Below are 25445 nucleotides of genomic sequence, written 5' to 3' on the forward strand. Positions count from 1 at the left end.
AAACACATAATTTATGTAGATGTAAATAAGTAAAAAGCTTTATAGGTAAACTAAATACTTCCAAAATCTTTGGAAAGCTAACCTTTTAAAGTTTTGTAAGTTAAATGATGGGTAAAAGTTAAGTTTGTTGATGATCTAGCTCTGTTCCAAATAAAACAAAATAATGACATATTAAGTACTGAGCATGTTTATCTACTTTTGCCTTATCACAGAGAAACTAAAGATAAATTTAGGTTTGCGAGTAAACATTTTATGCTTTACTGAAAGATTATATTAGGAAAAAATCCATGTTTCTAAAAATAATATCACATATTCATAAATTGGCCAATATGAAGAGTTGTGGTGTAACAGTTCACAATTGCTTCCTACTTAGTTTTCAAGAGGAATTAAGGTTTCTAAGCATTAATCGTTTTCAAAAGGTTTTTTCGATGTTTATTTTTGAGAGAGAGAGACAGACAAAGTGCCAGCAGAGAAAGAGGGAGACACCAGAACTGAGGCAGGCTCCAGGCTCTGAGCTGTCAGCACAGAGCGTGATATGGGGCTTCAACCTATGAGCTGAGCCAAAGTCGGATGCTTAACTGACTGAGCCACCCAGTCGCCCCTAAGCACTAATCATCGTAATAAATCATTTTAATAAATGTAATAAAGACTGCTAGAAATGACAGCTCTGTATGCAAGGAAAGTAAGATATGTGCTTTTGGTAAGAAGTATGAGTAATAAAAAGACATATTTGTTGAGACAAAAGAAAGCCTTAAAACAAGACTGGTTGCTTAAAGACAGAACATTCAAGTCAAGATCGGAATGTTAAATAGAGAAAGTTGTAGGTTTATGGAGAAAGATTCTTTGGAAGGAAACTTTGTATGTGGTCAGTACTGGCTAAGATTAGGACAAATTTAAATTAGTAAACAAGTTTCAGTATCAAATGCACACTGGTGGGTGCAAAGTTTTTGTTTTCTCTTTGCTACAAGTACAAAATTTTCTTCAACTATTGCTCTGCTCTTCATAAGAAATTGTGAACAAATGTTTTTTTTACCTTTTAAGTTATCCGCCTAAAAAAACAATGATTCTGTTTGCCAGAATAATTTCCCATATTTATCAGGTCTTTGATTACTTAAGAAAACCTAGTGTTAATATTTAAAAAAGCTAAATTTTACTCACAACTATGTAACCATCTGAATTTGACTCTGGTATCTTTTACTGCTGTTACAATTAAATGGATAGTTACATATTTGTTACAAATGGATCGTTTCACAACGATTGTGATCCTTATGATTCAATCCATGATTGAATATTCACATCTTTTGTTATTATTATTTTTTGGACATACTTCCCAGAATCATATTCTAAAATGAAGTCTTTTGACCATAATCTGAGTGAAATTTTCTAGCGGGCCCCTGTAACATTTCAAAAACCATTTTTGATGAGAAATTAAACTAATTAGGCTTATTTAGTATGTGAAATTACATGGGAGGCATTGTGAAAGAAGCGATAAACCTTGTTAGTGGGTATTCATATAGATACATCACCTAAAATGATATGAAACTCCTAGAAATCTGAGGTCTTGAAGTGTTCTATGTCCCCCAAAAATAACGAAGTTTCCTTGTCAATTGCTTTGTAATGAAACTGAAATCAGATCCTTAACCACGACCATTTTAAGTCTTTTCTAAGATACAGCTGTACTTTTACTCAGATGTCACTATAGAGTTTCCCTCAACTGTACTTCGTGTGTAGTGACCCTCATGGAAAAAACTCTGTGGGTTTCTGGTAACCTTCAGACCATAAAACGGAACTATGTAAAAATTTCCAGGACTAGTGGAGAAACTGGATTCAAGCAAACAAGAATAACATGGGACCGGACGAATTGAGGAAGACAATTATGCTGTGTATGACTTTGTCTTTCAAATATTGCTGACTTTTAACAAATGTTTTGCTTTGTTTTCCAGATTAAGAAAACCTCTTCCCTTAGCTCACTGACTTCAGCAATTTGACAAAATATGCCTCTGTGAACAAATTGAAAGCTTTATCTCTTGTCCCTATCTGAACCATCCAGAAAGTCTCAGTGAGAATTCTTATATTTTGATGGCAATATATTTATTTATATAAGTTCAATAAGTACGTCTTCTCCTTATGACAAGACGTAATTGGGAACAAGGGTCATACTACTGAGTCTTTGACTAGATTGTCGTATTTGAGAGAGGTGTGCAGAGACTCAGTTATGACCCAACAACTTTGAGGAACTAAGGCTGACTTTATGGAGCCAATAAAGCCAGGAAATATCACCGTGATACCTTGCTTACAGAATTCCAAGCTACCTTACTAGGTGAGTAGAGAAGGTTACTTTCTGGCAGGCACAGGAACCTCAGGATATCTGGGGGACCTCAAGAAGAGAGGAATTCACCCAGATGTACAGGTATCGCGGGCAAAGTCTGAGGGCAAGCATTTGGCTTGGCTTCTGGTCTTGAGAGGCTATTACCAATTTGATCTCGAGATTCCTTATGAAAAGTTCCAGCAAAGCAGGTTTTCAAGAGTCTATACCGTCAACCACACTTCTTGCTGTGCTTATGGAAATAATCGGGCCAAGATATCTTAAAACTAGACTTATTTTGCAAACAAAATACTGTTAATATGGCTATCTTTGGTAAAAAATGAGGGTGAGTATACGGAGAAAATACGTTTCAATCACACATCTTTGTAGATATTAGATTTTAATACTATATGTTATAAACTGAACTGGATCGTGATTTCTTCTGGCGTCCTCCAGCGCCTGGCCACAAGTCTCTAAGCTAACATTTTGATTTTTCTTTCGTCTTTCTGACTTTGAATTCTTTGAGAGCTGAGACTTCCCCTTTTCCCCCGAAGCCCTGCAAACTAAGTATAAATGACTTGTGAAGAAATTGCCCTAATAACTCATGCGTAGATAATCTGTGTGCAGTTGCTCTATGGGCCCCTCAAAGGATCACCAGAGACCCCTGAACTACAATCTAGGAAGATCTATCGGATTGCCAGTCCCTGCCCTCGCTCTGTCTGAAGATGGCTTCAACTCTGCCATATAGGAGTCTTGTCAGCTGGTTATCCCAGCTCAAAACTGGGTTTACATTAGATCCAATCATCAACCATTGCTTTTCTTTTGTTTCCATAGAAATGCTTCTTGTTTAATACCTGAGTATTTGAACCATGGGCCTACCTTGGAGAATACCCCTTGATCACTGCCTCTTGAAATGAGTTTGGCTGTGGTCACGACTAAGAGACCAGATCAAGGAGATTAAACTACCAGCCAGCTCAACCTTGAATAAGGGAAACTCCCAAGGAAGTTTCAGCTGGGGAAAGTGAAGGGGTTCAGGACGTGTACCTCCCACCCCACCCTCCCGGCTCATGCCATTTTGACACATTTTGAGTTCAAGACACTTGAGACCCAGCAGCTCAAGAAAACTTTTGTCCCTCCCTTAACCAAACAGAAGAACCTAAGTTGGGGGGGGGGGGTCTTTCCTTGAATAAGGGTGATTCACAAAGGTAAATTTTATCCGAGCGATCCATTTGCAAAGCAGGGCAAACGTGTAAATACTAAACACGTGCTCTTCTGATCCCTCTGTGAATTGCCTTCCCTCCCCCTGAAGTCCCACACCCCTACCCCTTTCTCCTTAGTTCAGGACGACATACATACTTTATTTTGCCGGTCTTTGAAATTCCCACGTGTGTGTGAATTCTGTGTGTGTACTCCTTTAATTCTGACTTTCAACTGTTAACCCGTCCCATATCAATTTGATTCTTAGTCCAGCTACAAGGACTTTGAAGTACAGAGGAATTCTTCCTCCCCAACATTAGAGTTCTGGAATATGTTCAATATTTTATCTTTTTATGATGTTAATGATTTTTTTCCTAAACCAAGAAGCTGTATGTAATTCAAAATGTGCATTAGAAAGTGCTCCTGAGTCTGAAAATAAATCATGTATGGCTTTAAAAAATCATAATAAAGGAAAATAAGAATGAAGGGAAATATGCCTGGAAACTGCTTATCAAGAGAAAACAAGCGTAGCAATATTAACATTAAACAAATTTTAAAGCTCAAAGTATTAGTGGGGATAGAGAGGTACACACTACAAGCGATTTTAGTTCCAGTGTGGAAAACAAAATATTCTGGAAAGCCGTCCTGAAGCAAAAAAGCTAAGGAGTAGAGAAACTGCCAAAACACTCTAGCATGTCATGGCCTAGATCACAAAAAGCCAAGGAAAACTCCCCAAATCTCCCAGAACAATAAACAGCTAGTGGCCGAAGCCCTACTGATAAATACGGCAGACTGGGTTCCCTTGGGGGCAAGTAGCGTTAAGATTCTGCACTGTGTCAATGTCAGCCTCTTGGGGATAAAAAGGACTCTAGACCCTTAAACTGAACTGGAGACACCTAGTAAGCGAGAGCCAGAGCGTTTGAGAAAGCTTAGGCTTGAGGGGGGAAAAAATCTAGCAAAGATTTCTAAGACGAAACCTGTTTTGTCTCAGAGGTGGAGCTGTGGAGAAGGGTAGAGGAAATTTACAAGCAGGATTTCACCAAAAGCCTAGAGTCTATTTCAGTGAAAGGTTCCAGATTAAAGAACGGCGGGTTCGTTGCGCCCTCTAGTGCCTTGTGGAGGCAAACAAACCACTTCAGGAAGGAAACCTCTTTAACCCCTATTCTGTAGGTACACAGATTATTTATTATCTATCTATCTATCTATCTATCACCAACTAACTATTCACCCACTATTTATTGAACACACATTACGTTCCAGTAACTCTCCCAGAAATTTGGGGTGTCTAAATAGAAACTCATAATAAATGTGACCTAATTGAGAAGGAAAACACACTATGAGGAGTCAGGCTTCCAAACAAAAGAGATCCCCTCCTCTCCCTCAGACAGAGAATTTCCGATATGGAAATTCAGAGACTATGAAATATTTGCTGAAAGTCTGAAGAAATAAAAATGGAATAATACAGGCAAGAAGCAAGGGATATTCAAAACCAGGCCCATTTTTAAAAGTAATGAAATAGAACTTCGGGAGATGAGAAAGAGCTATAATTCATAAAGATAAAATAAAAATCCACGGATAAAATGTAACCTTCAGGGCCTTGATGTACCCGACGAAACAGCCGCTATGTATGGCAGCAACGGCCAGATTCAAGGTTACTTCATGTCTACAAGTGTAGGGCAAGCTTTCGATATACTACTCTTCGAAATTCATATAAAAGGCAAGGAAGATGCTTATGCTCATAGAAGATTTGAACAACACGATAAACATAACTTCATCTGTGATTCCTGCGTTTAACGTCTAAAGAATATCTGACTTATTTCAAGGTACTCATTTCAAAATTTCAACCCTGGCTTCAGAATAGTAACAATAGGTACCGAACAAATAGGTACCAGTTTCATATATACTGCACTTAAAAAAAAATTTTTTTTAATGTTTATTTTTTGGGGGGGGGGGGAGGGGCAGAGAGCGAGGGAGACAGAATCCTAAGCAGGTTCCAGGCTGCACGCTGTCAACGCAGAGGTGGACACTGAGCCAAAGTCCGACATTTAACCAACTGAGCCCCCAGGAGCCCCTATATTGCACTCTTTTATCATCATCGACCTATAGAGCAGTTAAAGAGTATTTTTTTTAAGATAGTAAAAATAAAAGCCTCTCACATGCTTGGAAACAAAGTAGTTCTAAATACATGGGTTAGTGTGCATATCGTAAAAGAAACTATGTAACATTCAAATACTCGAAGGAAGTGTCCTACAAATATGAGGACGGGAAATCGGGGTTGTGCAAGCCGGGCGTCCTGCGCGGCCACTGCGAGGGTGTCCTCGGCCACTGGGCAGCGGGGCCGGGCCAGCTCGGAAACCGCCGGAGAGGAGGCCGACCAGGGAAGCTGCTGCCCCGCGGCTCGGTCCGCGCACCGCTCGGTTCCGCGCTCTCATCTACGGACGGCCCGCTGGATTGTGGCGAACGTCCAGCGGCCGCGCGGCGAGGCCGGGTCGCCATGGTTTGCGCCCCAGCAGGGGCGACACGGGAAGCAGCCTGGCGTCGGTGGCCGGAAGGGCCAAGATGACGCGCGTTCCCCCCCCTCCCCCGCCCCGAGGAGCCGGAAGCACGTAACGTGGCGCAGGCGCAACGTGAGGCTCGTTGGGCCCACCGGCTGCCGCGGAAACGGCCCAATAGGAGGACGGTGTGGACGGGCGTTGCAGGACGGCCCACGGAAGGAGCCGGCGTGAGGGGGCGTGGCAAGAAGGGCCAATGAGAAATCAGCGGGTGGGGGCGTGACAGGACGGACCAATGAGGAAGCCGGCGGGGGGCCGTGGCTAAGACACTGGCCGGGGGGGGGGGGGGGAAGGCGGGGCCTGCCGGGCCACGGGGTCGCGAAGGTTGGAGGAGGGCGGCTGCCAGTTTTTAGGACTTTTCAGTTTCAGTTAAGACCTGAATGTGATCGGGTTTGTGTTGCTGTTTGGTATTCGTATTTCAAGGAAATCCCCTCTCCTAGTTGAAAGCACGGTTCTCCAGGTGTGATTCCCTGGACCAGCAGCATCAGCATCACCTGGGTAATATAGAGACGCAAATAATGGGATCCTGCTACAGATCTGGTGAATCAGAATCTGTGAGGTGGGCCCCGCAATCTACGTTTTAAAAAATACTTCAGGTGATTTTGGTGCACGCGGACGTTTGAGACTGCTTCGAAGTATTGTGTTTCCCTTAATTCAGATGCTGGAGGTGCCCTCATAAATGTGAGCTGATGGGCGCCTGGGTGGCTCAGTCGGTTCACCATGGGACTCAGGCTCAGGTCATGATCTCGTGGTTTGTGGGTTCGAGCCCCCTCAGGCTCTGTGCTGATAGCTAGCACAGAGCCTGGAGCCAGCCTGGGATTTTGTCTCCTGCTCTCTGCCCCCGCCCTGCTAGTGCTCCCTCTCGCTCGCTCTCTCTCTCTCTCTCTAACTAAACATTAAAAAAATTTTTTTTTAATGTCAGCTGAGCTAAATCAAGCTACTTACCTCCAAGATCGTTACTAGAGCCAAAACAGTGCTTAGGCCTTACCCACTCAGACTTTGAAGCAGAAGATAAAGTGAAAAAATAAATGTGTGTCTAGAAAGGAGAGATCTCGGGGAATGATGTGGGTCAACAAGGAATGCGGAATTCCATTTCTCCACGAATTTTATTGATCTTAACATCTCATTTACAGACTTTTTACCCTCCTCATTTAGACTTCTCCAGCAAACATAGTCCATTATAAATAATGATTCCCTGTAGGCCTGTAACAGCAGTAAATTCTGTTTTTGTAATTAAAACAAGTGAAATGAAAATACTAAAGCCCTTTATTGAGGCTCTTACACTGAGATAATGCTTTCGGAATCCATGTCCACTAAACCAGGATGGGTTAGATTGGAGCAGGGTAGGCACACTAATCAATCATTCTCAGGCAAAACAGACGTTCATACTTGATAAATTCTATGAGCTCATCCACATTTTCAGTTAGTGTTTACATTCATTTCTTCTTTCCATTCATATTTCTCCTGTAATTGAAGAAATAAAAAAGGGTTTATGTGTTAGGTGCCATTTTGCCATCAGCACTGATATTTGATATCAGTGTATATCTGATATCTGTATAAGGAATCTGTATAGGGAAGAGAGTTCTTTTCACACGTGTTCGTATAATGCGCTATGAGGTATCTCTACTCCAATATTACCTTTAGTCATTTTCACATGAGCAGAGAATGACTCAAACCATCCTTAATCAAGAGATATTCCTAAGCAACATGATCTTCGTTACAAATCCCCAAATATACTTCTTGTGGCGGGATTCAAGTCATTCAAAGAGCATATTTTGTCTCTTAGTTTTTGACCTGCGAAAAATTGGCTACTCTGATCGTCCTTTTAATTCAGCAACTAAGGAAAATATAGTTCTTGCTGACAATTGTTAAGTGTTAATAAATGTCCATAGTACTTTAAGACTTTTATAAGATTTACCTCACTGAATCCTTAGTAAAACACTACTTATTAGAACATTTTATTATTGTTATATAGTTGTGGAAAGTAAGACCCAAAAAGACTGAGTCGCTAAGTCTACTAAACATTTGCAACAATTCAGTTCATCCTCTATCCCTATTGTTATATGTGTATTTTAAGCGGTTATGATTGCTGTAAATCCTAATTGAGAGCCTACCGTGTGTCTGGAACAGCCTTAGGCATTGGGGAGTCAGCAGCAAAAAGGACTAACTCTGCCCAATGGAGCTTAGAGCCTGGAGAATGGGAAGAGGAAACCAAGAATATGCAAATTCATGTCAGTTATGCTAAGGGTAATGAAGAAGAACGAACAGAGCAAGTTTAGAGCCGGATTGAAGGGCGCCATGTGCATTTGCTGGTCAGAGTGTCTCTCAGATGTGGTAACATTGTAATCATCCACTCACCCCCAAACCCAAGAAATCTGGGGCGTATTTGAGGTATGTAAAATGTTCTATTCCCAGCTGAAGGGTCAAACACATAACAAGGTCTAGCTCTTCATCTCCCTCTTTTCCCTCGGCTTTCTCCAACTATCTTCCTCTGTGCCTTCCCCTTGGTCTTCAGGCTCTGGCGCTCCCTTTCGCAGTAGCCATTTGCTTCTTCCATTCTTTTTCTCAGTCCCTCTCACCTTTCTTCTTCTCCCTATTCCTAAAAAATAGCCACCATTTGGCTGTGATACTTTTATTGTTTTGTATTTATGAAATGCAGCTTAACATTCACGGTTAAACTTTTAGACAAAATTCGAAAACGTTAGTCCTTCACTTTTCTACAATTCCTGTTCCCTTTCCACGGTAGCAATTTCATGGTTGTTGAAAGGTCAGTCAAGTGCCGCTGTCCATGTAAAGCAAAGGGAGCGTTTTCTTCTATGTAGCGCTGTGTGCCCACGCCACCAAAATGAAGGTTAAGAACTCTGAACTTTCCCCAGCGTGATCACCACCTCTCCTAAGTCTTCTTTGCTGCCGCCAGGGTGTGGAGGGCAGTGGGAGTATAAGTCAAGGAGGAGACTGCTGAAGTTGTTCGTCTGAATAAAGTACAAAAACATTGCCTTCAATTAGAAATCTCCTTATAACTTTTGGGTCCACAGTTGATCTAAATAAACCCAAACCATTGACAGAACCATCAAAAAAGAAAATAGTTGGAGAATTCAAGTTAGGGTCAGTCATAGCCATCTAATCAAAACGGTAAACCTATGGTTTTTCTTATGACGATGTGTATGGTGAAGAACCAATTTTATCCAAAGAGAGATGTGGCCTTTGCCCTTTGCTGGGAGGGGATCTCTAGGTTCATGGAATGTCCTGCATGATAAGATGATCTTTGTTTACCTAGAAGCCCTGGGCTGCACAGGATAGGGTAATAATGCCACTTATGTTGGGGGCTTTGGGTCATATGGCATGTGGACTACCTCCAGAGGGCCTGCTGACTAAAGTTCAGCCACGTGGACAGTCAACCATGTTCATATGACAAATCCCCTAGGTTGGCAATGTCTGTGTTGTGCCAATATTGTTGTGCGGCAGGGAGACATAAACCCTCCCCCGGCCTCCACTGGGAAAGGACCTACCAGAAGCTCTGAGTTGGGAAGCCTGTGCTCCATGCGCCTTTCACCTTGGCTTATGTGTAATCTGTATCCTTTTGATGTAATTAATACCCCCCAACCTTGGGTGCAATAAAGTTTAGTGGATTCTGTGAGTCATCTAGTGAATGATCAAATCCGAGGATGGTTTTGGAGACCCTTCAACTTTGCAGTTGGTGCCAGACATGAGGGGGGTTTATTGGGAGTGTACTTGAACTTTGCACTATGTCTGTTGGTATTTCTAGATTCTGTTTAGTACTCAAATATTGAGATGAATATTTTACCTTAATTTAATGAGCTTTGTAGTTCATGTATAAGTCTATTCCCCTGCCAGCAGAGTTCCAAAGAGTGATAAACACTTTTTTAGATTGTAATGAATTTAAAAAAAAAAAAAAAAAAGGAAGCAATTAGCTGTAAGTTTTCTTGATCTTCTACAAATCTGAGGGCTCCAGATGGTCTGGGACAACGTCGTCTCTTTTTGTATTTCTAGTGCCCGTGCCAGTGTCTGACCCAAAGACGTTCAGTAACTATCTCTTGAATGAACTAATTTATTAGAAATACTGTGAACTATCGCCATGTAACAATTTAGTGGGGAATTTTGACATATGTCAAGGATCTTACTAGCATGTTAGTCCTTTGGCATATTTCAAATTCTTTTTTTTTCTTTTTAGAGAAATTAAAGTGAGCCACTTGAAATCTGTATCTGTCAATTTCCTTTTACTCTGTTTATTTCCCTGCTCTTATTCTGGGTCACAGTGTCTTGTTGAATAATGTGCTAATGTCCTGTATGAAGCCTCTCATTCCTTTTCTTCCAGCTGTCCTATGGGGGATTTGTTGAGGCCTACAATGAAGCTGATTCCCCCAGAGAGGATTTGCGTTTGCATTATCCAGGTGCTCAGGGGCACAAAGCCAGCTTGGGCTTGATCCCTAAATTAATTCTCAACCTGGGTGTTTGAATCCCTGTGATATTGATGCCAGAAACCAATGGATAGTAGTCCAGATTGCCGGTGGCAGAATCTACCTTGCTCAGCACCAAGGCTCGGGGCACCCTCTTCCTTGCCATCAATCCATGGCGAGTGTGGGTCTGTGTGCATGTGTGTGTGTCTGTGTGTGTGCTCGTTTCTAGCTCACCTTCTACCCTGAGGATGTGACCCGGCAGGTGTGTCAGCGTCACCAGGAAAGATTTCTCATCAGGTTTCTTGGCGAATAATAAAGAAAGTCTACATTTTCCTCACTCCCCAGCAGCTGAAACCCTTCAGGCCAGCGAAGCTTGTGCAACAGAAACCGCTGCCTGCCTGAAAGGCTTTCCTTCCCTTCCAACCTTCACTCCGGCCTCACCTCAAGGGTACGCCAGGGAAGCGGCCAGGGTGCTGAGAAGGGGGCCTCGGTCCCCGGGGGGGGGGGGGGGGGACCATCACCTCATCACAGTCACACACCTGATGGGACTGAGTAGGGGACCTCTGTCTCGTGGCCCAGAGGACTTTACAGCTGAATGCTTCCCAAAGACTGTAAGCGAAATAGGACTTCTAGGACAGAGGTGACAGTAACTGACAGGACTGGAAGGCCTCTCAGAGCCTGGACACGTTCCCTTCCGGTCCCGCTGCGACTTTTGGATACAGTATAGACTCTGCCACCCTTCTCCCCCAGAGAGGCCCCCTCCCTGGCCGGCTGCTCAGAGCAGATATGGGAGCAGCTGCAAAGCAGGCCGACCAGAAAAGCCCACGTACATTTACCGGACGCTCCCACGGCCTTCGGCTGTTTTCAGTATCACCTCCATACATTAAAAAGGAAAAGAAAAAAAAAAAGGTGAGGAGAACAAAGTTTTCAGAGCAGGCTCCTTTGTGCTCTGGGTAAGCTCCTTCCGTATCAAGTGCCTCATCATCAATCTGCAGCCCAGCCCAGGGAGTCGAGAGCTGTGTCCTCAAATGGGATTTTCACTTCAGATTATCTACTTTTGTGAAATTGAAGGGACAGTAGTTGTTTAGAACCATTTTCGTTCGACGTGAGCACGTAATTTACGGTAGGTATGGTTACTGACCCGGTAACTTGCAAACACTTTCCACGCACCTGTAACTGAAAGTTGGTGGGAGTCATAGCTAGATATAAACTTATCATCAGACACCCGAAAACAGCTTTCCAAAAGAGGAGATTACAGCTCATTTCTCGAAAGCATGCGGGGCTCTGAAAAGAGCCTTTGGGGCTGGGTAAGGGGGCGCTTACTTGGCAAGTCTACTTGGAGCTGGTGTACTTGGTGACGGCCTTGGTGCCCTCGGACACGGCGTGCTTGGCCAGCTCCCCGGGCAGCAGCAGGCGCACGGCCGTCTGGATCTCCCGGGACGTGATGGTCGAGCGCTTGTTGTAATGCGCCAGGCGCGACGCCTCGCCCGCGATGCGCTCGAAGATGTCGTTGACGAACGAGTTCATGATGCCCATGGCCTTGGACGAGATGCCGGTGTCGGGGTGCACCTGCTTCAGCACCTTGTACACGTACACCGAGTAGCTCTCCTTGCGGCTGCGCTTGCGCTTCTTGCCGTCCTTCTTCTGGGCCTTGGTCACCGCCTTCTTCGAGCCCTTCTTCGGGGCCGGGGCGGACTTGGTGGGCTCAGGCATCGCGGCGATAAAACCTAAGACACTGTGGCTAAGACCTAAGGGAATAATCAGCCGCGGCAAGGTCACGTTTATTTATAGATGCGGTATTCTAATGAGGTTAGTAAGATCATTTGCGATTGGATTAATTTTCGCGTGTTGTCAGAAATGCGAATGTAAAAGGTACTTGCAGGTCTAGCTTTTCATTGGCTGTTTCGTTACTTTTCTTTTACCCAATCAGAAGGTCTAGACTAGGCTACCGGAAGCTAGTATAAGTGCGCCTTCAAGGACGTTAGCTGTTGGTTTTTTTTTTTTTTTTTTTAATCTAAAGTGAAACCTTCCCGGAGAAATCCTAATTGTGGGTGGGTATGTGGGCACGGCTTCTCGCTGGCTAGTACAGCTTGCGTTGGGGTGGGTTTCGCATAATGGACACCTAGTGGCGTGTTGACGTCCTAGATGCTGGAGCTGGAAGGAACCTGGGTTTCTGCAGTATGCTTGGCTAGGGAACCCTTGGACTTGGCCTTCGTGTCTTGGTTTTCTACCAGGAGACGGTGCAGAAAAGCCGCGGTGGCTAAAGTATTTTCCTAACCTAAGCATGGCACTGGCTCGTCAAGTGCAAATTTCAAAGTGGGCAAATCGTACACAACACAACCAGGGTTCCCCAAACAGGGCTGGGTTAGCGTGCAGTTGAGCTATCCCCTCCCCCCCGCCATTACTCCTGCCTTCGCGTGGAGTGTGGGCCGTTTCGAACCATCGGACGTTGGGGAGGGGGAATTAGTGCCAAAAATAGTCCCCAGACTTTCCAACCCCTACTAATAATTCTCACCGCCCACAGTGCACTTAGGCGTCTCTCTTGGGACCCGCGTCCCTTGCGTAAGGGGCGCCCCCCAGCTGCAGTGCTCTCTCTCCGCCACGCCCCCTGCGTCCGCACGGTGCCACAGCTCCTTTCCCGAGGCCGGTGGGTGGCTCTGAAAAGAGCCTTTACGACGTTCTCGACGAACCCATACGCTTACTTCTTCTTGGAGGCCTTCTTGGGCTTGGCAGCTTTGGGCTTGGCCGCCTTGGGCTTCGGGGCCTTGGCCTTGGCGGGGCTCTTAGCCCCCTTCTTGGGTTTGGCCGCTTTCACCTTCTTCGGGCTCTTGGCCACTTTTTTGCCCGCAGCCGCCGCCGCCGCCGCCGCGGGCTTTTTCGCCTTCTTCGGGGTCTTCTTGGCGCTCTTCTTGGGAGTGCCGGCCCCGGTGGCCTTCTTGGGTTTCTTGGCCGCCGCGGCAGCCTTCTTGGGCTTGGCCGCGCCCGCCTTCTTGGCTTTGGGCTTGGCCTCCCCGGACGCCGCCTTCTTGTTGAGCTTGAACGAGCCCGAGGCGCCGGTGCCCTTGGTCTGCACCAGGGTGCCCTTGCTCACCAGGCTCTTGAGGCCCAGCTTGATGCGGCTGTTGTTCTTCTCCACGTCGTAGCCGGCGGCCGCCAGCGCCTTCTTGAGCGCGGCCAGGGACACGCCGCTGCGCTCCTTGGAGGCGGCCACGGCCTTGGTGATGAGCTCGGACACCGGCGGCCCGGACGCCTTGCGCTTGGCGGCGCCTGCGGACTTGCGGGCCTTCTTCTTCACGGGCGTCTTCTCGGCGGGGGCCGGCGCGGCGGGCGCGGCGGGCGCGGCCTCGGACATTCTGGGCTCGGCTGGCGGAAGGTACAGAAAACAATAATAAAAATAAAGTCTCGGAGTTGAGCTGCCTGGCCCTGGAGTGTGTGTGTGTGTATATATACAAGCTCGGCGCGGCGCGCTGATTGGTTCCCAGCTCAGCCTTGCCACTTGACCGCAACCTAGTCTCAGCTCTGTCCCGGAATTGTGTTTGTTACCCTTGAGGAAAGCAAAAAAATGAAAATTTCCCGTGGAGGGATCACAGCGACTCTATTGTATAGCGACGCGGGACAGCTCGTGCTTTGAGATCTGCCTGTTTTCTTCTTCCAGGTTTTACCACGTCAGTCTCAGCCTTTTCCAAAAGCCCCTGACACTCTGAGAGATTCACAGGTCAGGGAGACAACTTCACGAGTTTCGTTTAAAATAGAAGTCCTCCCGTCTGTGCTGTCACTAGCTTGCTCTCTCCTAACGGTCTGTACATTCTTGGCTTCTCGAACGTTCAACAACTGCTTAGTTCTCACTGAGACTGACCCGGAAAATCTGGTTCATAGGAAGGGAACTAGCACAGGCTCTTTCCCCATTTCTCTGCAAGAGTGATAGTAAATGATGGTCGTAATAAGAGCTTGTACTGTCAAGGACAATCACTACTTTGTCCAAAAAGGCTTCATCATTGCTCCTAGTGACAATTTGGAGGGTTAGTTACTTTGGGGGTTTCAAGCATTCCCGATTTGTTGAGGAAAATGGGAAATGTAGCAATGTGTGGTCCTGTCATGGGTGTTGGGTCCGTGTTTCCCATAGATGATGACAGGAGATTCAGAAGAGGCATAATGGAGGGTTAGGCCCCTTTACTGGTGGAAAAAAAATTTTGCTTACATTGATTTTATTTGGGGGGATCAGCTACTAAAATGTTTACAACCTTTGGGTCAGAAATCTGCCATGTTTGAGGATGAGAAGTTTGGAAAGTAACAGAATCAAAGAGCATACACACATACATGCAGACATTCACACACAGATTTCCCTTGAGAAAGGAACAGTGTTTAAAAGCATGTTTTACATTCACGACTACATTTTTTATAGAAGGAAACACATTACAACATATGCTTGATGTTGAATAGGAAATCGATTTGTGGTGGAGAGTGATTTAATGGCTTTTTTCACTGTGCAAATTCTCTCTTTGTCTTTAAGAAGTTATTATGTTTATTCTGAAACGTGTATCAGTCTCTGGTTCACTAAGATGGTGAAAGAAAGAAATGTTGAGAATACCCAGGGCAAACCCCAAGAGACGAGGGTTTCACCCTCCTTTTGGATCCCTTCAAAATCCAGAAATGACTGATTACTTCTTGCAGCACCAAAGGTTAAATATTAAGTTAAATATTAAGTACTAACACGATTCAGATAGGTGCGATGCGATGAAGGATCAGCTCAGCATAAATCACTGTTATGTGTATTTTGTGTATTTCATTTTATAGCGTTTACGTATTCCTAATCCTCTTAAAGTGGCTTGATTCATCATGCTCGATTTTGAAACTCAAGAATATTCATTGACAGCAGTGAGGATTATGAAGTGCAGAGAAGCTGAGCCATAAGAAGGCTATGACAATGTGATAGCAGTCAGTGCAGACAAGAAAGAGAAAGTCAGAATTACAACCATGATCTGGGAAATAACAGAGGTGCCTTACCAACAAAGGAAGGGCTGTCTCTTGGCCACCTAAATGGAGGGAGTCTCCAAGGTACTGTTCCATTCGCCTTCATGGGTTCAGGAGTTACCTTTCTATGGATAACTTTGAAGTCTCTCCCTCAGGTCTGCCTCTTGCCTCAATGTCAAACTTGTATTCTGGGTGCTTGCTGGCTATTTGCCTTTGCACCTCCGTAGACCAGATACACTCTCTCTATAACCTCTTTGCTATTGATAAGTGGAGATAGTTGCCTGTTACCCTTATACAACCTCATCAGATTATTGTTACTAACCTATGGTTTTCATTCCAACATTCACAGCATTTCCCAGTGCTCTTGTCTGCACATTTTCCAAACCCAGAGCCTTTCAAGGCTCTGAAGAGCCCAAAGAAGGCTCAGTGATCATTTCGTGTCATGGACTTCCTTGGATATGTGATTGAGTTTATGGGCCCCTTCTGAGCACAATGCTATTAAGTGCTTAAGATAACATACCCAGGATTGACAAAGGAAAAGAGTTACATTTAAAATACCAACGTCAAATTGTCAACAACCAAAATTGTTGGAGTGTTCACATATGTGTTTTTTAATTAATACATTAAAGTCCCAACGTTGCCCTCGTGACCAACAATTACCACAGTGTAGAACGGGTGATATGCTTGAAAGACATTGGCAATACTGACGGCTGCACCTGCCAGTGAGAAGAATACATCGCGGGTCCTGCCGGTCACACTGTTTGCTGCCTGTGTGCCTCAGTGGAGACAATGCCAGGGTTCCGTTGGTCAATAGCGCAAATATAGACGGAACTGTTGTTCTCTGCCAGTTCCTAGAAGTCCTGAAGCCTGCCATTGTAGCCGAGGCTAAGAGCCCCGCTCTGGAATTTGTCCCTGTGCACCAGGAAGTCAGAAAACAAGCTTCGATGAAGCAGGTGCTGCTCACAGAGCCTGGAGGAGAGGCCACATCTACACAAAGTCTCAAAGGGATGAATGGCAGGTCAAATGTTAAGTGTTTATTATTTGAAGGAGTTGTCAAAAGAACATTGTAGCAAACCAGGGTGCGCTCTTCGTTTAGGAGCTGCACCCACTTTAGAGGGGTGACTACTGAGGAGAGGAGCAGAGAGCATTCACAACATATAATAATGTCGAGTGAGTGCTTGCGTGCAGCCTCCAACACTTTCCATGCAGAATCTCCTCGAAGCTTCACTGCTCTAGAGCTTGGACTTTCTTACGTACTCGCAAAGAACAAGCCGAGCAGACACCGCCCAGGTCATAGGGAGAGCGTGGCAGCAGGCTGTCTCCAGAGCTTGGCTCCGCGTGTGCGGCTGGGGGGAGGACTGGGCTGTGATGCAGGGACAGTGGCAGCCAGAAGCTGTCCCTAAGGAACCATACATCCGATCATAAACTGGAGACTCCCGGCAGGCAGCACAGGGTTCTCGACACTTGCATCCAGCGAGGCTCGGTGAGGGACGCAGACATCCATCGATCGAGAAGACCAGAAGACACTTGGCAATAAAGACATGCTTAGCGTCAAAGCTGACCTCAAGCGTCTCGGGGACGACGGCGAGGATTCGGTGAGCATTTCCGGGCTGGTCTGGGAGACGTGAGGGGCAAGCGTGAGGCTTCTGTGTGGAAGGTGTAGGAAGCGTCCCCGGAGTGCCGGCTGCAAGGCTGCGCGGAGCCGGGAGGGTTCCCGGAAGCCCCTCCGGGCCAGACTCGGGCTCAAGGGCCCCGCCCGGTCGGCGCCGCTCGCAGCAAGGGAGACACGAACGATGGGCGGGCCCAGAGTGTGGTTACCGCCCCTGCTCTCGGGGTTTTCAAACAGGTCCGGCACTTTGCTATAAAAGGGCTGCTTGGCGCCGACGGGAGTGGTGTTTCCGTAGCGTTGCAGTGGTGTGGTGACGATGTCTGGCCGCGGCAAAGGCGGGAAGGGTCTGGGCAAGGGGGGCGCCAAGCGCCACCGCAAGGTGCTGCGCGACAACATCCAGGGCATCACGAAGCCCGCCATCCGGCGGCTGGCCCGGCGCGGCGGCGTCAAGCGCATCTCCGGCCTCATCTACGAGGAGACCCGCGGCGTGCTCAAGGTGTTCCTGGAGAACGTGATCCGGGACGCCGTCACCTACACGGAGCACGCCAAGCGCAAGACGGTCACGGCCATGGACGTGGTGTACGCGCTCAAGCGCCAGGGCCGCACCCTCTACGGCTTCGGAGGCTAAGTGTCGCCGTTCACGCTACCGAAAGCATGCGATTCTCACCCAAAGGCCCTTTTCAGGGCCACCTACCGCGTCCTCCAAAAGCGCTGTCCACTTCGTGTTCCCCAGTCGCTGATTTAGCCAGGTTAAGCAATTGGCTCTATTTTGCGGTTTTGAAGTGAAATTGATTTGACAACCAACACTCTGCATTTCTGGTGCTCTCCGATAATGAAAGCCGATCCAGAACAGCAGCCTGTGCTAAGTTGTGGATTTGAATATATGTCCCTGTCGTGTTTCAGAGGAATTCCCCGTCCTGCGTGGCTGTTTTCTTTCTGAGCCCACCAGAACCTTCTATTGTACTCCCGGTTAGTGTTTTACAGATTTGTTTCTGATCGTGCTGCTTCGTTATCCCGAGTAGTCTTCGGCTTGCTTACAAGTCCACTTAAATTTGCGTTAACAGATGGTTGAATTCCTGCTAGTGAGGTCATGTGCTTTTCGACCCCAAACCTTCGTGGTTCAGATCCCACCTTTGCGTCAGGAAATGCGTGCTCAACTAGCAGTTTGCAGTTGGGTTACACATTGTTCTCAGGGTCTGTAAACCTTGAGTCTCAGACTGTCAACATTGCCACCGTGTGTTAACAATGGGTCTGATTTTGTGAAGATTCTTGCGGGACCATTGTGCTGTGTCAACTGGTCTATTTCCAATAAAATGTGTTCCCTGGAATACAAAGGCATAGCTGAATAGGTGGGTCTGTCACTTTAGGGGACATGTCCTGGCTTTTCTGGCACCAGACATGCCCTGGCTTTTCTGGCAGCTGAAGTTAGGTTGTGGCATAGGGGCCCAAAATGAGTCAGAAGTCACTCCCAGGTTTGGGCTTTAAAACTTTCTTCCCTCTTATCTGGTAAGAAGGAGTTGACCTTGTTTGATCTAGGAGAAACATCAGGTCCTTAGGGAATGGTAAAACAATGACTTGAAGGAAAAAGAGTCCTGGGTTGGTCAGGAAGAGGTGGATTAATCACAAGGATCTGTCCCGTGTGACATGAAGAACTGTCTTTAAGCTAATGTATTGTGGAGACTGTTACAGCCACTTAACATTTCAAACCAAATACGGTTTGGGTTTCTCAATTTCTGTAGCAGTGTGGACAGTCCTCTATGGACCTGAACATGCTTTTAAGGGAAGCTGATTCCAAGTGGGGCCGTTTCCTTGGTATGTGTGCCACTGTGTTCCATTCTGGACAAAACACGAAATGGAATAATAATAATAATAATAATAAGGGCTTATTATGTGTTAGAAACGCGTGGACTGCGCAAACATCTTAGCCATTGTAATGTGGGATTTGAAAGTACTATCTTCCTTGGGTAGAGTTGATCTTCACAATAAGTGGACCACAGACTCCTTTGAGAATCTGTTAGGGGGCTCAAGTCCCCTCCGAGGCTCATTCAGGGAAACCCCAGGGCTCCCTGGATTCTTGTCAACAACGTGGAGTCTAGGACTTCAGGATCTGGGATCTAGAGATGCAGAACTGAAGAGAGGAAAGGGCAGACCTAATACAGAGAGCGCATATTGAATGATAATATCCCAATTTATTCACTGCGGGCCGTAGGCGTATCTATTCTCGAGAAGTGAGTTTGGAAATGCAAGCTAGCCCCATCTGAGAAATTATGATTTTCAGAGGCCTGAAGTCCAAACTGACTGAATCACACACGATTTGGGAGTAAATGAAAACAATGAGGCATGGATTTGCAGCCCGGTTCAGGAAGAAGTCCATGATTCTTCCTAGTTAAGGCCCTTGGAACTTCCATCGCCAGTCCTGAAAAATATATTAACAAGGCGTAAGAATGCAGTCGTCTACGTCCTTGAGCAGTTCACATATTAAGTTTACAAGTTCCCATTATCCCTTAAATAAAAAAAGAAACTGGACACCTGACTCTGTGTTTGTGTCGTCTTTGGTGAGCTCGCTTACCCTCTCTGTGTCTGTTTCCTCCCTTATGATAGGGAGATAGCAGCAGTGTCTACCTTATAGGTTTGGGGTGAATAAAATTAAGCCTCTGGTGAGTATTTTGTCCAGTGCCTCGTGCATGGTATCTGCTCCGTTTTGTCTTTTATTATGATTGCTATTACTATTATTGTTATTTCTCATGAAATGAGAGATGCCCAGAGAAAAAGAAGGTGACATTTAAACTGTGACACACACTCTTCACGTTTTCAATTTGCACTTGGTATCTTTATGTTCTGTGGCAAATCTCGAACCACGTCTGTCATCTATAATGCAGGGGAAGCTTCGTATTTGTTTTTTCAGGCTTGAGTGCGAAAACCCCGGGTAAATAATATGGTCACAGTGTGTGTGTGGGTTCCACAAATACGAGTTTACGTACATTCTTAAGAAGTTGCAAGTATATTAATGAATGTTTTGTGGATACAACCATAAAAACTCAATTCCAGATAATTTTAAAAACAACCCCAACCCCAATATACACACTAATATTAAGCAAAAAAACCAAGAGACTGTTGAAAGGGAATTTCCCTGATCAATGAAGAAATGGCTGGGTCCTCAGACCTTTCACTTCTGTTGCTGTCTGCAGCTTCTAGGAAAAGTAGATTTCACAGATCTAGCTGGGCAGGTGCCGGCTCCAATCAGACATCATGGCCCTAGAGAAAGGGTGACAACACAGTGGAGACTCTTATGTCCCAAGGGTGAGCCCACATTCCTGAGTCCCAATGCTGTCAATGTCTGGGTTGCCTGATATTCCCTGTAACTCGAATTCCCAGTGGGTTCCATTTACCGTATGCAAAGGTCTCCCATGTTGTCATTTCAGTAGACATCACACCAGACTGGTCACACACGTTCTCCTTCCTGAAACACTACTTTCCTGACTTCTGTGACTCTAATCTCCTGGTTTTTGTCCTCACCATTTGGAATCTCTGGCCATCTTCTTTTCTTTCCTTTCTTCTTTACCCGTGGGAAAATTCCAATTCCGTTGCATGCCAACAACAATAACATTTCTATTTCCAAACTCTTGTCACAATTTCTATGTTCGGTCCCCACTTTGCTCTGGTTCCCAGATTCACATGTACAACTACTCACTTGCTACCTTCCGTGGAATGCTTTAGGGGATTGAAACATTGCCATGTCCCGGTCTCTGAAACCTCATCCTCTCCTAGAATTCTTGGTCATTATGCAAGAATTTCAGCAGCATTGCAAGTGGTGGATAAGCATACAGGCTGGGGGCACACATTCTGCTTCCAACCCCAGCCCCACACCTTGCTCGTCCCCAGCCGATTAGAAGGAGAGCATAGTTGTGTCTAGATAATCCGTGGAAGTTGAGAGCACGAAATGAGTTAACCTTTGTAAAGAAACTGTTACGGTTTCTAAAACACATGGAAAGTGCTCAGTAAATGTCACCAACATGTTTCTTCACCTATGAAACCCAGATCTTTTTTCAATTCTGTTTTCTGCTTCTTTCTACCTTGAATCCCATAAATCCTATTTCCCACACAGCAGCCTGCGTGCTTTAAAATTCTAATAGATTCTCCGACACAATAAAAGTGTGGGTGCCTTCCTGGCGCTTAAGGTCCAATATGTTCAGGCCCCCCTTTAACCCTCAGTGTCTTCCCCGAACACCTCATATTTGTTTACTACTCTCCCAGCACACAGAACTTGTATTTTTGAGCAGCGACTTCTCCCTGCCTTAGGGCTTTGTTGTAGCAACAGTCTCTTGGCCTGCGAGTCGAGTCGTATCCCCTGGTTCCTTGGTTCCGTCACCTGGTCAGTATCACGGCACCTGGTTTATTTCCCATAGTTTCATAGCAGTGAGAACTCCTATTTGGAATGATCGAATTGAGGAATCAGTGTGTTGATTCTCTCTCCTCTCCCGCTAGGATCTCAGCCCCACAGAGCAGTCTCTTGTCTGTCATGCCTACTGCTGTCGCTTAACGCCTCACACAGAGGAAATTGATCACCATTTGACAAAATACGGAAAGAAATCCATTCAACTGCTTTCTGATTTTTCTGTCCTCATCTAGCATAACCTCATCTTAACCACCGGAAACCTCCACACAGGAAGGGGCTTTGGTCAGCTTGTTCTCCATGTATCAGATGTGCTCAGAGCAGAGCAGCTAGAAGCAGTATTTATATCTGTGGGAACTTGCTCGAAAGCCAAGTTCCCAGATATCCCTCAGAGCTAAGGAGACGACAGAAGCTCTGGGAGTGGGGCCAGCACTCTGTCCTCTAACAAGCCTCCAGGTGACTTTGAAGCACACTCAAGGTTAGCAGCGCTGCTCTGTATCTTGGGTGCATAATTCAGTGCTTGGCACTTGAATGCCAATGCGACAAATGGATGTTCCTTGTTTCTGCCTAGAAGGCGTCTGTATGAGGCAGTCAGTGCCACTTCCCCTCCTCCTAATCCAGCCTCGGGTTTGTTCAGGTCCCCCCTCCCTCCTTGCCTGCGCTGTAGAGAAGGGATCCTTTATTGCTGGTCTCAGGGAGCAGGCCCTGATTCCACCACACTAGTCCTGAGGGTCCCAGCCAGTCAGTAATGAGGAATTTGGGGCTGAGAATAGGGCCAGATCTTTGCAGCTGTGAGAGTCTTTAACAGGGCAGTTCAGAAGCTTCCTCAACAACGTTTTGAGCGAGCCGAAGGGAGAGTTATTGATTACAAAACTGTGTGTTTTGGGGAGAAAAGTGGAATCAGGGACATTTCAGGAAGAGAACATTTGCAAAGGCCTGGAGGCTGGAGAGGTCAGGGGGCATTCCAAAAAGTGTGAAAAAGCAAGAAAAGGGGTGGGGAGAAGCAGAGAACTAAAAAACCGGAGGAAAAGCATCCACTGAGGTTTGCTTTGAGCGTTCGGTGAGTGGCCGGCTACAGGCCTTGATGTCTGATGTCGTGCAGCCAGCACGGGGATCATTGAAAGGCACGGAAAAGAATAATACACGGTCACGTATGCTTTCTCACAAAACCACTCCCCTGGAATGAAAAGGAGACTCACTATGGACAGAGGAGTTTTAGTATTACCTCAAACTGAAATCAAGGTGATCACAAAAAGTTGAAATGCAGTTGTAACTTGGCAATGAAAACAATTACTTGTTTTGTTTTGTTTTCTTCTTCTTCTTCTGTTTTTTTCCCTTTTCTTTTTTGGTGTGTTTATTTTGCCTCTGCGAGACAATAGAGATCAGATAAACTGGCTGGGAAGGCTGGCTAGAAATTTCTGGAGGATAGAGGTAGCGATTCTTGAGTACAGTTTTATTTCCATTTATAGGTAAGGTGCCGCCAACCCAACCTTTCTCAGCTAACTCCCCAGAAAGAAGCCTCAGGTCACAATGTCTGCTGATTGAGGGGAGACAGATTCTGCTTTTAATTTTCTGGGTTTAGGCTCTTTGGCATCACGTGCTCACAACCCCAGCCCTCCGGGTCCTGGTGTCCAGCATCAGGTCAGTAAAACGCATATCCTGAGTCCACGTTTCCTGCTGTCCACCCTCTGACCTCCCCTGGGTCCCCGTGTTCTCCCGGATCGCCCATTTGCTCAGCTGAGCTGGGGACCAGAGCTGGAGACAGGACAGGTGGATGGTTTAGGAGTAAACTCGCAAGTGACAGAAAAGGAGGGACTGAGGGCTGCTGTGCCAACTTCATATTCTGGGGCTGCACTAGTGAGGAGACTCTGGCGCTTGAATATCCAGAATTGTTTTTGGCGGTCACCTGGGAGTCACGGATGGGAGTGGGAGAGGAATGTATTGTCACATTACAGTGTAAACATCAAGTGTAATGACGAGAGCCTTTTGAGGGCAACTTAAGAAAGAGGTAAAGCACGATCAAAAACTGGTAAGAACCGTCGTGTCCTCACTGGAGAGCGGCAGCCGGTGAAGGCACACATTTTAAGGCCCGTGGTACACGCCTAAGCAGGACCCTGGGAGCAAACGGGTGGGGGAAGGGCAGTGCGAGGGCACCCGACCCACACAAAGAACCCAGGCTGTGGTCCCCGCGGCACCGGGGAGAGGAAGTCCCGCCTCTAGATGGCGGGCTTTTCAAATGTCACTGTGGCTCCTTACACCCGTAGGGTGATACTTGCCATAAAGCGGACACCAGGGTCTGCTTCGAGACGCGGCGCCAGTAGCCACCGCGCCTGTGCGTTTTTTAAGGAAGGCGATCTGAAGCTGCAACGGTCCAGGGAGGGAGCGCTAGCTGTTCTGCCCGCGGGGTTTTCGCCGGTGAGGACGTCATTACAGGCCACGACGAAATCTCCCACCCAAAGCCGACAACATGTCACGGTGTACCGTGTGTTCCCAGTAACCTGAATACCCAGGAAGACCCCAGCGCGTGTCAGCGCACAGCTCTGGTGGTGAAAATGTGTGGCTCTGAAAAGAGCCTTTGGGTTGGATCGTGCCTCCCAGCACTCACTTGGAGCTGGTGTACTTGGTGACGGCCTTGGTGCCCTCGGACACGGCGTGCTTGGCCAGCTCCCCGGGCAGCAGCAGGCGCACGGCCGTCTGGATCTCCCGGGACGTGATGGTCGAGCGCTTGTTGTAATGCGCCAGGCGCGACGCCTCGCCCGCGATGCGCTCGAAGATGTCGTTGACGAACGAGTTCATGATGCCCATGGCCTTGGACGAGATGCCGGTGTCGGGGTGCACCTGCTTCAGCACCTTGTACACGTACACCGAGTAGCTCTCCTTGCGGCTGCGCTTGCGCTTCTTGCCGTCCTTCTTCTGCGCCTTGGTCACCGCCTTCTTGGAGCCCTTCTTCGGGGCCGGAGCAGACTTCGCGGGCTCAGGCATCTCAACTTCGCTTTCTTCCGAGTGAAGAGAAAATGGAGTCCGCGCCAGGATCCCGCCTATTTGTAGTCAGCGGTATGCAAATGAGGAATGCGTTTCGCGGCCTGTGATTCGCTAACTCGTCGTGTGACCTGCCTGCACATGATTGGCTCCAGCTCTACGGTCCCATTGGACGTATTCCTGAGAGCAGTTTCCCCCATTCAGGCAGGCTTCTTAACCTATTTGGTAACAAGTTCAGACTACTTTATGAACATCCAGATTACTTTGGTGACTAATTTTAGAAAGTAGAAGCTCTCCCTTGTGTTTTGAATTGCCAAAGAGACAGTAGTCAGGTCGAGGTCACGTCTCCGATTTGCAACCCCCCTGTACGGTTCCTGGAAAAGGCGTACCTTTGCATTTAAATCCGGGTTCTAGACCAGTGAGAGAGGTGAAGACGCTGCCAGCCCAATGGGGAACTCTGGGCACACTATCACAGAAATTCCTAATTGGGTCAAATGACCAGGCCCTTGACAGCTGCCATGCTCAGTGACTGAGCACCTGTCCTAAGAACAGCGTGACCTAAGATGGATCGCTGAACTGGACCCTGATGAAGCTCATCACTGGAGGCTATTAGATACCCACACTCCACACATGGGCAGCGAGTCCCTGAAGAGACTCTCAGCTGTCTGCCATCGGATTATTTAGGACACTTAAACAATAGAGGGACTGTTTCCAAAGTTGTGAGCAGGGTTAAGGGATATCAACAAAGAATGGTGAAGGACGCTGGGCTGTTATTCCTAGTTCAGAAGAGGCAGGAGAAGAGCAGGGTTTGAAGAGAGCAGTGAGCATAGGAGACGGCTGTCGGACAGGAGCTGTGGCTGTCGGTAGACAAAGGCAGTTTCTGCCCAGTTTTGTAGGAAGGGAGCCAAGAGGAATAAGAATATACTCTCATTCCCCGATCTCCCCCCCCCACCCCTTCAGATGTCTTGCTTATCCCTCCCAGAAACCAGAGGGTAAAGAAACATAGTTGCTGTCGTGCACA

The 25445-nt window shown here is 46.6% G+C and overlaps 4 protein-coding genes across 5 annotated transcripts; 1 reads left to right on the plus strand and 3 right to left on the minus strand.

The window, feature by feature from the left end:
• Positions 1 to 7141: 7141 nt before the first annotated feature.
• On the minus strand, positions 7142 to 12296 carry LOC122490300 (histone H2B type 1-M). Of its 2 annotated transcripts, none has more exons than XM_043592909.1 (2): positions 11796 to 12296; positions 7142 to 7518 (listed from the first exon to the last, which is right to left on the minus strand). In XM_043592909.1, exon 1 carries the CDS (start codon positions 12183 to 12185, stop codon positions 11805 to 11807), a length of 381 nt encoding a protein of 126 aa, XP_043448844.1. In that variant the 5' UTR covers positions 12186 to 12296; the 3' UTR covers positions 7142 to 7518; positions 11796 to 11804. The 2 variants fall into 2 exon arrangements, with proteins under 2 accessions (XP_043448844.1, XP_043448845.1); XM_043592910.1 differs by lacking the exon at positions 7142 to 7518 and adding an exon at positions 8671 to 9026.
• Positions 12297 to 13120: 824 nt separating this feature from the next.
• On the minus strand, positions 13121 to 13849 carry LOC122490280 (histone H1.4-like). Its single transcript, XM_043592889.1, has one exon. It carries the CDS (start codon positions 13822 to 13824, stop codon positions 13171 to 13173), a length of 654 nt encoding a protein of 217 aa, XP_043448824.1. The 5' UTR covers positions 13825 to 13849; the 3' UTR covers positions 13121 to 13170.
• A 1491-nt stretch (positions 13850 to 15340) lies between these two features.
• On the plus strand, positions 15341 to 18390 carry LOC122490312 (histone H4). The gene has a single exon (XM_043592923.1). It carries the CDS (start codon positions 17369 to 17371, stop codon positions 17678 to 17680), a length of 312 nt encoding a protein of 103 aa, XP_043448858.1. The 5' UTR covers positions 15341 to 17368; the 3' UTR covers positions 17681 to 18390.
• A 5641-nt stretch (positions 18391 to 24031) lies between these two features.
• LOC122490306 (histone H2B type 1-C/E/F/G/I) lies at positions 24032 to 24442 on the minus strand. Its single transcript, XM_043592916.1, has one exon. It carries the CDS (start codon positions 24425 to 24427, stop codon positions 24047 to 24049), a length of 381 nt encoding a protein of 126 aa, XP_043448851.1. The 5' UTR covers positions 24428 to 24442; the 3' UTR covers positions 24032 to 24046.
• Between the last annotated feature and the right edge of the window lie 1003 nt (positions 24443 to 25445).

This window comes from Prionailurus bengalensis, chromosome B2 (genome assembly GCF_016509475.1).
Source record: "Prionailurus bengalensis isolate Pbe53 chromosome B2, Fcat_Pben_1.1_paternal_pri, whole genome shotgun sequence".
NCBI classification, from domain to species: Eukaryota; Metazoa; Chordata; class Mammalia; order Carnivora; family Felidae; genus Prionailurus; species Prionailurus bengalensis.